Source organism: Chanodichthys erythropterus, chromosome 4, assembly GCF_024489055.1.
Source record: "Chanodichthys erythropterus isolate Z2021 chromosome 4, ASM2448905v1, whole genome shotgun sequence".
In the NCBI taxonomy this organism is placed as follows: domain Eukaryota; kingdom Metazoa; phylum Chordata; class Actinopteri; order Cypriniformes; family Xenocyprididae; genus Chanodichthys; species Chanodichthys erythropterus.
This window is the reverse complement of record NC_090224.1, coordinates 35,690,360-35,705,388: the sequence shown is the minus strand read 5'-3', so window position 1 is coordinate 35,705,388 and position 15,029 is coordinate 35,690,360. Positions and strand designations below refer to the sequence as shown.

Genomic DNA, 15,029 nt, shown 5'->3' with positions numbered 1-15,029 from the left:
GTAGGTAGATTTAAGTGTAAGGCTAAGGTGTAAGTGATGGGTCAACAAATTATAAAAGTAATTACAGAAATTAATTACAAATGTAATTACATGCAGGTGTTTTTAAAATATCAGTAATCTATTCAGTAAAATATCAATGCAAAAACATGTATGTACACAATAAGTGCATTGTATCAAATGGTTAATTTAAATGTAAGTACATAGTAGTTAAGGCCACTTAATATAAAGTGGGGCCCATATGTTTTGAGACACTGCCAATGTCTGTAGTCAGATGTCAATGTCAAACTTCAAGAGAGTGACTCCAACAATTTTTTGTTTATGGGGTGCAGTTTAATATGCCTTAATGCTTTGTTTTTTTTTTTTTTTAAATGTTGTATTTTTCATATATTTTACCTTTATTCTACACCGCTGTTCCCATTGTCATTTGAATGGCTGGATTGACTTCCTGATTGTGTGTGCTCGGATTGGTTAGCTGGCCCAGTGTATTGTGATTCATTGAAGCATCTGAAAAACGCCAGACCCCTTACCATTAGTTGTTACATTTGGAAATGTAAATAATGACGTCCATATTATCAAATTGAGCCAGAATCAGACCCAGATAGCATGATGAAATGGGTCAAGCAGAACCTCTGCAAGCACGGTTTATTTCCATTTGTATTTGTGTCAAAGTGTTTAGATATGCTGTCACTTGTAAATGTTACTGCTGTTTGTTAGCTTTTAATATACGGTTTTATCCTGATTAAAGCTTTATTGTAGCCGAATACATGACTGAGAAGTAGCATTTTTGTAAAAGCAGCATTTAATTAATAGCATGAACAACTGTTTGTCTATGAACACAGAAGTTTGTTGGTGTTTGATGAAGATTTTACAGAAGAGGATTAGGGCCAAGCAATAATAAAAAAATAAAAACCATCTCGAGATTAAAGTTGTTAAGTTTTGAGAAAAAAACGTACTAAATTTCGAGAAAAAAAGTCGAGATAAAATGTTGAGAATAAACTTGTTAAATTACGGGAAAAAAACTAAATTACGTTAAATTACGAATTTGTTCTCATAATTTAATGACTTTTTCTCGTAATTTAATGACTTTATTCTCAACATTTTATCTTGACTATTTTATCGAAATTTAACAACATTTTTCTCATAATTTAACGAATTTGTTCTCGTAACTTAACGACTTTTTTCTTGTAATTTAATGACTTTATTCTCAACATTTTATCTCAAGTTTTTTCTCGAAATTTAACACGTTTTTTCTTGTAATTTAACGACTTTATTCTCAACATTTTATCTTGACTTTTTTCTTGAAATTTAACGATTTTTTTCTCGAAATTTAACAACTTTAATCTCGAGATGGTTTTATTTTTTTCCCTAATCCTCTTCTGTAGAATTTAGCTAACTGACAAGCGAAGCAAAAACACGTTGGTCTTTCTTTACATCCTTGATGCAACCAAAAATAGCAACAGAACTATACATTTAAAAAACATGTACAAACAATAAAACGAACTTATAGTTAAGAACCCATAAACAGCAGTTTCTGCTAAAGTGGGAACGTTTTCATCTTTCAGTAATAGCCTTGGTGCAAATCCAGCACTGAACTTGTATAGATTCTGGAAGCCTTCTTCCACGGCTCATCCAGTTTAGACAGTGTTTTTTACAGTCTTTGGTGTAGATAGTAATATCAATTATTATTATTATGGGTTCTATTATCTTTTGGCGCGTCTCGTTGCGCCTCTCGCGTACAGTGTACACAACTCTTCCGCTTCCATTATGCTGCATGACACGGCCTCGCCCACTTTGTTGCGTATTCCTGGGGGCGTGTTTTGCAGGGTTTATGATGTCACCTACCCGGGAAGAAGCTCATTGTAGTCTAAACCGATTGTTTTTGTAGGCATTAAACTGCCATAACTTTAAAAGACAATATCTCTGTATGCATTAAACTTGTAACTTTGCAGATACTGTTTATGCTCAAGCAGCAACATTACACACTAACTAAAGTTAAAAACATGAAATCGCAATGAACCACCCCTTTAATTTAATATCATAAAAGATAAGATCACTTAGATCAAATGACGTTTAACCCTGAAGCGAAACGCTGTTTTTCACAGAGAAAATGTAAAGACAGGGTCACGCATGCAAAATGAGATCAAGCCTGAGAAGCACAACTTGAAAATCCAGCTATTTATCAAAAAATGTCTGGAAGGAGAAACATAAATGTCCTCACTGAAAGATAATATCTTGTGCTGTTCAGTCCGTCAGAGAAGGGTGTGTCGATGTAGAGACCATCTGGACAATTTGGCCAAGAGGTTCATCAGCATTCACACTGACACACATGCATGTGGCCAGATGTTCTGACAGCTGAAGGAGGAATCATTTGAGAGAGTGAACAGTATTGAACACTGTGTGTGAGCTAAGTGTTACAGATGGAGATGGCCTGTGGGAAGAAACTGTAAAATAAGTACAGGAAAGTAAGAAAGAATCACATTACTGCTCAAAAAAAAAAAAAAAAAAAGTTTTTATGCAAATATTAAGGAAACATTCCATTGTATCATTCTTCAAATACTATGGGAACAATACCTTAAGTTTTCTGAAAAAAGTTTAAAGAATGTTAGACGTCCAACAAATATCCAACATAGAAGAAAACTTTCCATGGATGATTTTTTTTTAGTAATGTTGAGAGAACCTTGCCAGAACGTTCTGAAAATGTTATATTCTCACAATCATTTCTTCTTATTTCTCAATTTTTTTTTAACCATCAATAAAATGGCAAAAAAAAAAAAAAAACTTTTCATAAAATTAAGAAAAAAAATGCTTTATAACATTTGCCAAAAAATGATTTTTTTTCCTCTTTTTTTTTTTTTTTTTTTTTTTTTTTTTTTACTTTTTGCTAATTCTGGTGATTATCCAGTGGTGATTCTTTTTTTTTTTTTCTGCATGAATTAATGAAAATCTTTTATTGGGGGGATTTCAGACACTAATATTTAATAAAGTCCTTTAATGCTGCTCCAGTTCTTCAGAGTCTTGTTGTTTTTTTTTTTTTTTTTTTTTTTTTTTTTTCATTTGTTACTGTTGACAGCTTTCCCGCTAACCCTGAGGAGCTGTTTCAAAAACAAATCTAATTTTCTCTTTTCATGCCACTTGCTGAAACCTGCCTTACCACAGTTGTTAATTGCAGTCATAAACCTGCAACTAGCTAACATGCCACAGGGTATGAGCTAAAGTATGGGAATGACAACTTTCAACAAACATTAGACTTTGTCACTTATGATTTAAGACTATTAGGCCTACAAATCATCCAGTTCCCATGCTTTGCCCAAATCAACCTGGATTATGGGAATCACAATGATCAAAGCATGTCTGACAGTTGCAACTATCATGTTCATGTTTAAACATATCTTTTGTATCGGATAGTAAAATTAGGCAGTGCAGAAGCATCTTGTCCTTTCAAAGGCCCTTGTTCCTGAGAGAAAAAAAAGTTTGTTTTTTAAGTGTTTTTTTTTTTACAAATGACATCCAGAAGATATAAATAAATGTTATATCTTTTAAATTTAATATAAACTATGCATCTTTGAAAAAAAATTCAGTTGTAGAGTTTTTGTAGCTTTAAAAAACCAAACACACTTACCCAAATGGTTATTAAACTTAACTGAATTAACAATGAACTAAACTGAACTGAATATAATACACTATTGTGCTCTGAAAAGATGTCTTACAGCTGAATTGAATTAGTTTAGTGATTGATGAACTTTGCAAAATCGACAGTAATTGTACTGAATTGAATCAACATTGAACTAAATTGAGCTGAATAATGCCACTTATCTTCTGTAGAGCTTTTTTACAGCTGAAATTGAAGGCATTTCATAATTGATGAATTTTTCAACACTGTTATTTTCCTGTTTATTTCCTGTATTATATATGTATTATAGCCCTAATGGTCCTCATATGTCTGATTCATTGTAGTGAATTGATTCAGTAATGTTCATCTCTCTCATTTGTTGCATTGGAAAGTTCAGTTCATTCTAGTGAATCAATTCATCTCAAACTGTCATCTTTTTCATGTGAAGCATTGGAAAGTCATATGTGGCGCGGGAAGGTCTAGTGAATAGCTTCGTAAAATTCATGTAAATTAACAGGTTCAAAAACATTTTGAATTTGACCGATTCGACTCCCTGTACATACAATCGACTTGGTTATGTACATTTCAACGCTCTCATTGTAAAAAATTAAATGTTGAAGTTTGGCATTGTCATCCTAACTGAATTAATTCAAAACTCCAGCAAATTTTATTACTTCAAATCATTATTAGCATGTAGCTTGGCAGGCTACAGTTTCAAAGTAGCTTCCTAACTCACTTTCAAAAATCATCCATTACCATATCCAAATTTCATCAGCAGACACAAGTTGCACCTTATGTGCGTGACACCAGTGAGCCAGCATTTCGCAGATACAAAGGCGCCAATTAGTTTTTTTTCTACCTTTTTCCTTTAAATGTTGCTGTACCTAAATTTCTTTAAAAGAACAGTGAAATTGAATTCTGTATGACCCAACCATGCACTGGTAAAATTTTACCCAGCATGCAATGCAGCATGAATAGATTATGCTGTAGAGTTTTTTTTATTATTATTATTTATCTGTGCTTCTGATCGACTTATTTTAACAGTTGGTGTTGTTTATTTTGTAATCTTCAGAGTTTATTTTATTTGTTGAGTATTATTTGTATGTTGAGTACTGATGTCTGTGCATCATTAGGTGATGGAAGAAAAACAAATCTTGTGCTGCAAGTTGATGTCATCTTTTAAAGATGAATCTCAGCAGCTGCTTCACTATTGTGAAATTTCCATCTACAAACAATTAAATAATGCTAATATTATTTTACTAAGTTATAATCAGCCAATTAATTTATTTTATATTGCAGCTTGTCATCATTTTAACAAATGTTTTCATTTGTTACACTTCTGGCTTGGCTAGATCAGACATTTCAATATGAATATACAAGGTCCAAGAGCACAAGCATATCAAACACCGATCAACATTATGGTGACATTGGTTTACATTGGTAAACAATATATTTTCTTACAGTGGCATGGTTAAAGGCAACTCATGTGAATTCACAGTAAAAAGAGCAGTAAATTACTCTGATGTTAGCATCAAATTAAAATTGGGAACTTAAAAAGGAAGAAAACAATAATAATCAAACAAACAGAGAGACCAGCTTATTCACGTCCAATGTTTTAAGAGCTTTTTTAATCTGACAGATTAAAGATGTCTTCCTGTGTCATCCATATCAATATTCATATCACTGTTTTTGGTGCCTGAAATGACGACCCAACAGCAACAAAGTGATTAAAACAGTTCAACATCTCTCCTTTTACTAAATTTTTTATGGAATTGTCCATTATATATGAAGGAAGTCCTACAGCCATTTTTACACCAGTAATGGATTTTCTTAACATTTTTCCAGAATTTGATAGGTTTGTTTAGATTACGAGTTGTTTCATTTAAAAAGTAATCAGCTTTAGCTTTCCTTATCATGACTGTACATCTATTTCGTAATTGTCTGAAACAAAGCCAATCGGATTTAAGGTCAGAATGCCTTGCTCTACCCCAGGCAACATCGCGCTCATGAATCACATTTGATAATGTGGGTGAGAACCAGGGGTTATCTCAACCCTTCACGCCATATTTTTTATAAGGTGCATGTCTGTTAATAATAGTGGGGACCCCTTCATGAAAATACTTCCAGGCACACTCAATATCAGGAATCAATGAAATTTTTCAGGCACCAAAAAACAGTGATATGAATACTGATATGGATGACACAGGAAGACATCTTTAATCTGTCTGATTAAAAAAGCTCTTAAAACATTGGATGTGAATAAGCTGGTTCTGACCGGTTAGAAACATAAAACAAACAAAAAAAAAAACTAGCTGCTGATCACATAGCTGCCCCTTTGACATATATTTATAATCTTTCAATGAGTTTAAATGAATTTCCAAAGATATGGAAGTCTGCATTAGTTATCCCATTGTTAAAAGGCGGAGATCCCTCTTATATGAATAACTACAGGCCGATTTTAAAACGTTGTGTTCTGTCAAAGGTTTTTGAATCTCTCATTAGCAAGCAGTTGGCATCATATCTAAATAAATATGACATTTTATCACATAATCAGTCAGGATTCAGGAAAAAGCAAAACTACAGCTGCTACCAGGGTTTTAAATAAATATTATTGAGGCGCTTGATAAAGGTTGTGTTTCACTTTTTATTAACTTTTTATTGATTCTAAGGCTTTTGACACTGTTGATCTTAGTATACTGAAAAATAGACTGAGACAGATTGGATTGTCTAAAGATACAATTTTGTGGTGTGAAAGCTAGTTGGTGGACAGGACACAGGAAGGCCGTTCATCTGCACCTTTGGAGATTACGAGGGGTGTTCCTCAGGGGTCTGTTTTGGGGCCTTTACTTTTTATTATTTATATTCATAATCTTGACATTAATATTAGTAACATTAAGTTTACTTTTGATGCCGATTACACTGTGATCTACTGTAGTGCTCCCAAATTACATCACGCTGTGTCCTTGCTACAACATGCTTTTGATGATGTGCAGCAAAGGCTTTGTGATTTAAACCTGACTTTGAATGAAAGATCAAAGAAGCAAGTGGAAAATCAGCCATCTCTTAAAACCCTACAGGGCACTATAATAGAGGTAGTGACAGAATAAAAGTATCTCGGTTTTATGCTGGATGACTCATCTTTTAAATCTCATATTGATCAGTTAAAGGTGCCATCGAATGGAAAATTGAATTTACCTCGGCATAGATGAATAACAAGAGTTCAGCACATGGAAATGACATACAGTGAGTCTCAAACTCCATTGTTTCCTCCTTCTTATGTAAATCTAATTTGTGTAAAAGTCCTCCAAAGAACAGGCGAATCTTAACATAACACCGACTGTTACGTAACAGTCGGGATCATTAATATGTACGCCCCCAATATTTGCATATGCCAGCCCTTGTTCAAGGCATTACACAAGGGCAGAACGTCTGGATCTGTGCACAGCTGAATCATCAGACTAGGTAAGCAAACAAGAACAATAGCGAAAAATGGCAGATGGAGCAATAATAACTGACATGATTCATGATATCATGATATTTTTAGTGATATTTTTAAACTGTCTTTCTAAATGTTTTGTTAGCATGTTGCTAATGTACTGTTAAATGTGGTTAAAGTTACCATCGTTTCTTACTGTATTCACGGAGACAAGAGCCGTCACTATTTTCATTATTAAACACTTGCAGTCTGTATAATTCATAAACACAACTTCATTCTTTATAAATCTCACCAACAGTGTGTAATGTTAGCTTTAGCCCGTTAGCCACTGAGCACAGCCTCAAACTCATTCAGAATCAAATGTAAACATCCAAATAAATACTATACTCACATGATCCGATGCATGAATGATGAACACTTTGTAAAGATCCATTCTGAGGGTTATATTAGCTGTGTGAACTTTGTTTATGCTGGTTAAGGCAGTCGAGAGCTCGGGGGCGGGGAGCGCAAGATTTAAAGGGGCCGCGCACTGAATCGGTGCATATATAATTATGGCTCAAAATAGGCAGTTAAAAAAATTATCAAAATTATTTTTAAAATCTATGGGGTATTTTAAGCTGAAACTTCACAGACACATTCAGGGGACACCTTAGACTTATATTACATATTGTTAAAACTGGTTCTAGGGCACCTTTAAGGACTAAATTAAAAATAAAAGTTTTTTATTTTAGAAATAAATCCTGCTCCTCTTTTGAAGCAAAAAGAAGATTAGTTTTTGCCACTTTTATGCCTGTCCTTGATTATGGAGATATTTTGTATAAATCGGCAACTTATATACTTTTAAGTTCTTTGGATATTTTATCTGTATAATAGAGTTGGTTGGTCAGACGTAAGCATTGGTACCTTTTTATTTATAAATCTTGAGCCAGTTTCCTCCATATCTTTGCTCCCTCACCCAACATAAATCTTTTGGAGCTTATTCTTTTTTACATCCTTTCAGTTCCATCTATACGAACTGAATTTGGCAAACAAGCCTTTCCGTACACGGCACCCAATGATTGGAACTTTTTTACAAAATAACCTGAAATTACAGACCCCGGTGTCGATGAAAACTTTTAAATCTTTTATTAGTGAGCTGTTAAAGGAAGATTTGTACTGATGATGTGTCTTTACTGTGTTTGAAGTGTTTTTTTGTTTTTTGTTTTTAAATGCTGTGCTGCTCATCTTGGTCAGGTTACTTCTGTAAAAGTTTTATCTGGTTAAATAAAGGAAATTCATTATAAAATAATACTGTTCTGTAAAAAAAAATGTTTACAGTGTGGGCCAGTTGTGAATGTGTTGTGAATCTGCTCACAAGCAAAGGAATTCTGCTGTTCTCCACTTATGGATTCAATGCCTTTAGCAATACAGCTAGCACATGAAAATATGTGAAAAACAAGTGTGCACTCGCCTCTCAAGGGGTATCTGTACACTTTTCTTTGAACTGTCAATAATAGCTCAGACCCTCAAATTTGTGCTACCCAGAAATATTTCACCGGTGAGCTTGAACTAAGGTCCTCAGAGAGTAAACAGACAATGGATCAGATCTCACACAGAATGGAGGAACTTTGGGACTTAACATTCATGAAATGCACAAATTCCAAGGACAGGGGTGCTGTTTATGGGCTGATGCCCTTGATTGTTTCCACTGGATTAACCAAATTGTATGGAGTTACTCATTCCCATTTATTTACTGTGTCAACAGGGCACCTCAGACACCCCCTCGAGTCACCTGATGACGGGGTCGGCAGCTGTATAAAGGGCATTTCGGGTGTTATCGCCCACAGTTGTACTCTAACATGGCTAAAGCAGTGGTTTGTGTGCTTTTTGCATCTCTGTTTGTCTTCTGTAGATGTGCTCCAGTGGTAAGTTCAATTGCTTCAGTCTATAAAATAAAGCTATACCATGGGAACTAGCACAATTTTAAAATTTTGCATAGAAATGTAACCTTTTAGTATCATAAAACTGACCAGCTCAATGCATTCTTACCAGGGCTCATTTCATTTAACTCTGGATGAATATTATTGGTGTTGCAGAGCTTGAATTTTAGCAAGGTATTGCACTTATTGTGTATAATTTTACTCATCTCCTGCAGATATTGTGCTCACACTCAAAGTGCATGCACATAAAGCCGCCTCTCAGTACTAAATTGAGTTCTTTTTTGCTGCTTATTGCACTTAAACAGTCAAATACACAAAAAAATATGTCAAAATGTTGGTCTTGGCGAGTATTCACATAAACACAGACAGTTTTGTTTTAAGTGAACGTAAATAGTTGAGAAAGAAAACGCATGTGTAACAGTATACTGACTAAGGGTGGGACGGTTCGCTGTAAAATCGAACTTCTCCACCCACGGTTCGGCACGCGCTTACACCGCGGTTCATCACAAATCTGACGACGCATCTATAATATGGTTTGTTGAAAACAATGTGCAAATCAGACAGTAGCGAGTATCCTAACTAACATAGTAGGTTAAGTCTTAGGAGAAAAACAAGACAGACAACGCATGTGTGTCAGTATCAGTGTACTGGATCTTTGAATAATATCTTAAAGGGACAGCAGTCTAATATTCCTGCTCTCTGTGTTTTAATGTTAATCGAATGATAAAGGACTAAGAAATCACTCTTGGCTGAATAGCTTTTGTAACTTCAATCATGTTTCCTCTTTATTTAACTATTCAAAGAAGTTTATATGCAGTGTTATTTTATATTGATTACTTTATTAAATTTCTGTACCTGAAAGCTGTTAGATACCTGAAAAAACAGTAAAACAGTGTTTATTTTATTTGTACCTTAGCTCTCATGTATTTATTTGTGCCGTTTCTTGTAGTTAGATTATTTGTTTTTATTTTCTTTATCTTTTTTTGACAGTTGTCCTATTTTTACTGAACATAGTACATACCGAACTGTACCAAAACGGTGACACTAAAACCGTGATACAAACCGAACCATGCAAAATCTGAACCTTCCCACCCCTATAGCGACAGCAGCCTAATATACCTGCTTCCAAATTATGAGATAATACTAAAAATATCTATATGGCAGTTTTTCCCCAAGGTGTGGATGTCAAAATTGTGGCCAGTGAAAATGCTGAGTGGTTAGTAACTTCAGAAAACCACTAGCCACAGTTGCTGGTGAGCAAAAAAGTTAATGTCAAGCCTTGATTCTTAATATGTTGTGTCATATCTTATATAGAATTCTAACCAGACTCTTAAACATAGAGAACATCTAACATCCATTGAACCTTTCTGATGTACAAAACATTCTTTAAGTGGAAAAATGTTCTTCAGATTAAGATGTAGTTCACACTAAGAAAAAAAAAAATTCTGAAAGGCAGAAATGTTTCTTGTATGGTATTGCTGTGAAAACTAACTGGATAGTTAACTGGCTGAAATCTCTTACAACAGCTTTACGTTATATTTAACTTGGTATTGACACAAAATCTATGAAATGTACATGATGGATAAAAAGTCTCCTAAGATGGCCCCTTCTGGGTGAGACAAGGTACTTTCCTGGACGGGCTAACATAAAGGTCACAAAGTTATCTGCACTCGGCCATACTACAAAGTGCTGCAGTAAAATCTATACCTGGAAAACACACAACTGTATGTCCAGGTGGTCACTGACCCAACAAACAGCTCTGAGCTGATACATCTGCATCTACTTCCATTATATTTTACATGTATCCTTTTATCCAAAGCCACTTAAAAATGAGGAATACAACAAGAGATTCAATCATCAAGATCATTGAAGTCGAGATCATTTTCAGGCCTAAACCAGAATAAAAAAAGACTACAGCACCATGCTTAGACTAAGCAAAACTAAGGAGTATTTGAATGCACATTGATTGTGAGCCGCTTTGAATATGTTCCAGGGTTTTCATGGTGGTTCAGATGCTCACTGCCCTCTGACGGTAAAGATCCTGGATGCTGTGAAGGGGATTCCCGCTGGAAATGTATCTCTGGATGTGTATCGCCAAAAACAAAGTGGGACATGGGAAAAGATTGCCAGTGGGTAAGATCACATAATAAATAAAATAATAATAAAAATAATAATAATACAATATCACACTCGTAGCTGTGTGATATGACTGAATCACAGCTGTGCTGATATACAGCCATAGGTAACAGTGTGCTGATATACAGCCATATCACACGGCTACGAGTGTGATATTGTGTTTATATAAGTTCGACGGCACGAGTGTGTAAATAAATAAGAAACAACAGTCTTTAAAAACCCTCTTTTATGCAGTACTTTCTTCCTCCAAGGATTCAAATCTCAAGTTGACAGTTTAACAGTTGAGCCCAAACCCTCCGTTACTAATTCTGAAATGTCACTTTAGAACTAGTAACGAAGAAACGTTGAGTCGCTTCATTGAAGCTTACTGTATTATGTACAGTACAGTATTATGGTATTATGAGAGAGAGATCGACTAAACGAGTGTATTTCCTGCCTCTGATATAGCGTTCATTCTTCAGGTCGATATCCATAATATTATATCCATTATAAAGTATCAGTTTGAATCTTTGTCTTTGACCTTTTAAAAGATTTCCCATGACTGCTAAAACAACTTCCTTGTTTACAACCAGTCCCTTTAAAAAATAAATAAATAAATAAATAAATACATTATATATATATATATATATATATATATATATATATATATATATATATATATATATATATATATATATATATATATAATCTGATTGGCTGAGAGCCTTTTCCAGCTATATATATATATATATAGCTGGAAAAGGCACTCAGCCAATCAGATTCGAGAACCTATACATATTTTATATATAAAATCAATAATTACATAATTACAATTAGAACCCAGTGGATCAGTAAAACTTTTCATAAATGCAATTGATATCCATGAGCTCAGTTTGACTTCAGCAATGACCTTTTTGACATTCACATTTTACATTTATTCATTTAGCTGATGCAAAGCGACTTACAAATGAGGAATACAAGTGCCTCATTTTATAACACAAGAAGTGCTAGCAATACGTTTCAAACATTAACCAGAATAGTTTTCATATTTATCATATGTTGTACATCTCTATACACCTTTATTTGTTAGCTAGGAGTTCTGGACAGAAATGTATTACTGTTCATGGACCATTTTTAATAAATTATATTATCAAATCCAAGTCAATCCAGTCAGATATTAACCTAAAAAAGTACAATCAAATATTAACTTGAACTACAAAACTACAAAACTACATCTACATTGTTGTGTAATTGTTTATATCTTTTTTTTTTAAGTGAAAAAACTGAGAGTATATGATCCACCCTAGCAGATCTTAGCTCAACTAAACTCAAATTTAAAGAAAACAGTGTGAAAATAGATGAATTTTGATTCATTCAATAAAAAAACAAATCATAATTAATAGTGAATATGTGTTCCCTATATTTAAGTGTTACCGAAAGTAATAACTGCTCTATTGTGAATGCCATTCCAGACCAGAAGTAACTTTTCAGATTTTGATTAAAGATTACCGCGACAAACTATTTTTTTCTGTTTTAACTTGCATGGATTAATTGTTTACCACAAGACTAGTAATATGCACTAACAAAGTAAATAGAGTCGATTTTGATTTCATGTGTACTTTAACCTAAAAAAGTAAAATCAAATATTAACTTGAAGAACTACAAAACTACATCTACAATGTTGTATATTTGTTTATATCTTAAAAAAAAAAGTGTCAAAAAATTGAGAGTATATGATCCGCCCTAGCAGATCTTAGCTCAACTAAACCCAAATTTAAAGAAAACAGTGTGAAAAAAAAATGGATTTATTTTGATTCATTCAATAAAAAACTAATATCAGTTACACTTTATTTTAAGGTGTCTTTGTTAAACTGTAATTATACATTTAAGTACTGACTAATATTAAACAACTTCATGTACGTACTAACGTATTGGTTGCTTATAGCTTTTATATTATTTGAATATTGGCTGTTTATTAGTACTTAAGAACATATTAATGCCTTATTCTACTTCATCCTACCCAATACCTCAACTTAACAACTACCTTACTAACTATTAATGAGCAGTAAATAAGGAATTTATTGAGGGAAAAGTCATAATTAATAGTGAATATGTGTCAGTGTTACCGAAAGTAATAACTGCTCTTTTGCCACTCCTGCACATTTACCTTAAAATCTACAGATTTTAACCTGAAAATCTACAAAACTATTTAAATGCAGCTTCAACTACAATGTTGTATAAAGTTTTGTAAGTGTTCCTAAAAAAAAAATCATATTTTGTCAAAATTGAAAGTGACAGACTGACTCAATTAAACGATGTGCATATGCATTTTGATTCATTTTTTAAATTCAAATGGAAAAGAAAACATCCCTTTTGTCTTTGTTGAAAGGTTTTGCCTGCTCTATTCACTCTGCTGCACATTTTCATTTTAGTCACATTCGCATGGTTCCTCTTTCCTGTCGCTGTCATTGTAATTAATACGCTCTTCCTCTTACACAGGAAAGTGGATATGACTGGCGAGGTGCACAACTTGATCACTGAGAAGGAGTTCACTCCTGGTGTGTATCGTGTGGAGTTTGACACTAAAGCCTACTGGAAGGAAGAGGGTCGTACACCGTTCCACCAGATGGCTGATGTAAGCAGTATTGTGACGACACTCCTATATTCATGAGCGATTATTGGTTGCCAAGTGATGGGTTATTGTTGTATCAAGGCACCTAAACCCTTCATTAGGACGATTTGGGACTACTATGTATAATTTTGTAATTATCTTTTCTAAGAGCTACCTACTAGATATGCATACAGCAAATATATGTAAATTAATACCCTGAATGATTGTCTTGGATGAGAACCAAGAGCTATAATAACTGTGGGGAGGTAAATATTTAAGAACCTATATCTTGTTTTCTATAGACACACAGTAAATGGACCAGTGTTAGATAAGAGGACAGAGCATTCAAGGACAACACACGCATGCACACACACACACACACACACACACACAGAGCACACAGGCACTGACATATGAAAGGGTCAAGTGACAGACGTTCAGATGTGTTCATGTTGGATGCCGTTTCTCAGTGGTTCTTGCGTTTTTGCAGGTGGTGTTTGAGGCTCATGCGGAGGGGCATCGTCATTACACTCTGGCTCTTCTTCTGAGCCCCTTCTCATACACCACGACAGCTGTGGTCGTCAAAGCTCATGATTGACATCACACAGAAAGCTGGTTCACGTCAACTTAAACAGAGAAATTACTTCACACCCAGGATCCAAGATTAACTCCTTGCTACACCTTGTAATCCCAGGTTGAGATATATTACTAGCGATTAAACTACTTTTTTATTTAAAAATTACTCTTTTGTCACTACAATTTTTTCCTTGTATATTTGTGAATATAATGCAAGGAATATTCCACACAAATAAACATCTGGTAGTAAAATTCATTAGCATGAGTTACAAATTGTTTTTCTTATATATATATATATATATTTCCGTTCAGACCTAGTGAAGTGATACTAATATTACTATTATAGGTCTGAAATATATTTTTCACTGCAAAACATGATGATCTTAAATGTATTAATTATTAATTTACTATTAATAAATGTGTAAAGTTGCACAAAATGGAAATACTCAATAAAGTAGGCTAACTACGTTACCTCAGATGGATGAATGGTTGGATTCCACAACTGATAAAATAAAACATACAAGACAATACAACATTTACTGTAGGCGCCATAAAATTTACTAATGATTTCATTTGAAAAACTGTTCTATTGCTTCTGATTTGGCAGTGAAATTCCGATTTTGGCACCCAAAATGTGAAGGATTCTATGGTCCCTCTACCAAGACTTATACACCTCTTCCTGCATCGGCTGCCCGTGAAAGGCTTTTCAGCCCCAAAAGAGCTAGGCTTGACACTCACAATTTTGAAAATCAGATTCTGCTT

General features: G+C 34.0%; 1 protein-coding gene across 1 annotated transcript; it reads left to right on the top strand.

The window, feature by feature from the left end:
• The first annotated feature begins 8,857 nt into the window (after positions 1 to 8,857).
• ttr (transthyretin (prealbumin, amyloidosis type I)) lies at positions 8,858 to 14,508 on the top strand. The gene is made up of 4 exons (XM_067383489.1): positions 8,858 to 8,950; positions 10,959 to 11,098; positions 13,580 to 13,715; positions 14,182 to 14,508. Exons 1-4 carry the CDS (start codon positions 8,885 to 8,887, stop codon positions 14,287 to 14,289), a joined length of 450 nt encoding a protein of 149 aa, XP_067239590.1. The 5' UTR covers positions 8,858 to 8,884; the 3' UTR covers positions 14,290 to 14,508.
• The last annotated feature ends 521 nt before the right edge of the window (positions 14,509 to 15,029 follow it).

Coding starts and splice junctions, on each gene's coding strand:
- ttr (XM_067383489.1), top strand. CDS start 8,885: ATGGCTAAAGCAGTGGTTTGTGTGCTTTTTGCATCTCTGTTTGTCTTC. Junction 8,951..10,958: donor TCTGTAGATGTGCTCCAGTG/GTAAGTTCAATT, acceptor AATATGTTCCAG/GGTTTTCATGGTGGTTCAGA. Junction 11,099..13,579: donor TGGGAAAAGATTGCCAGTGG/GTAAGATCACAT, acceptor CCTCTTACACAG/GAAAGTGGATATGACTGGCG.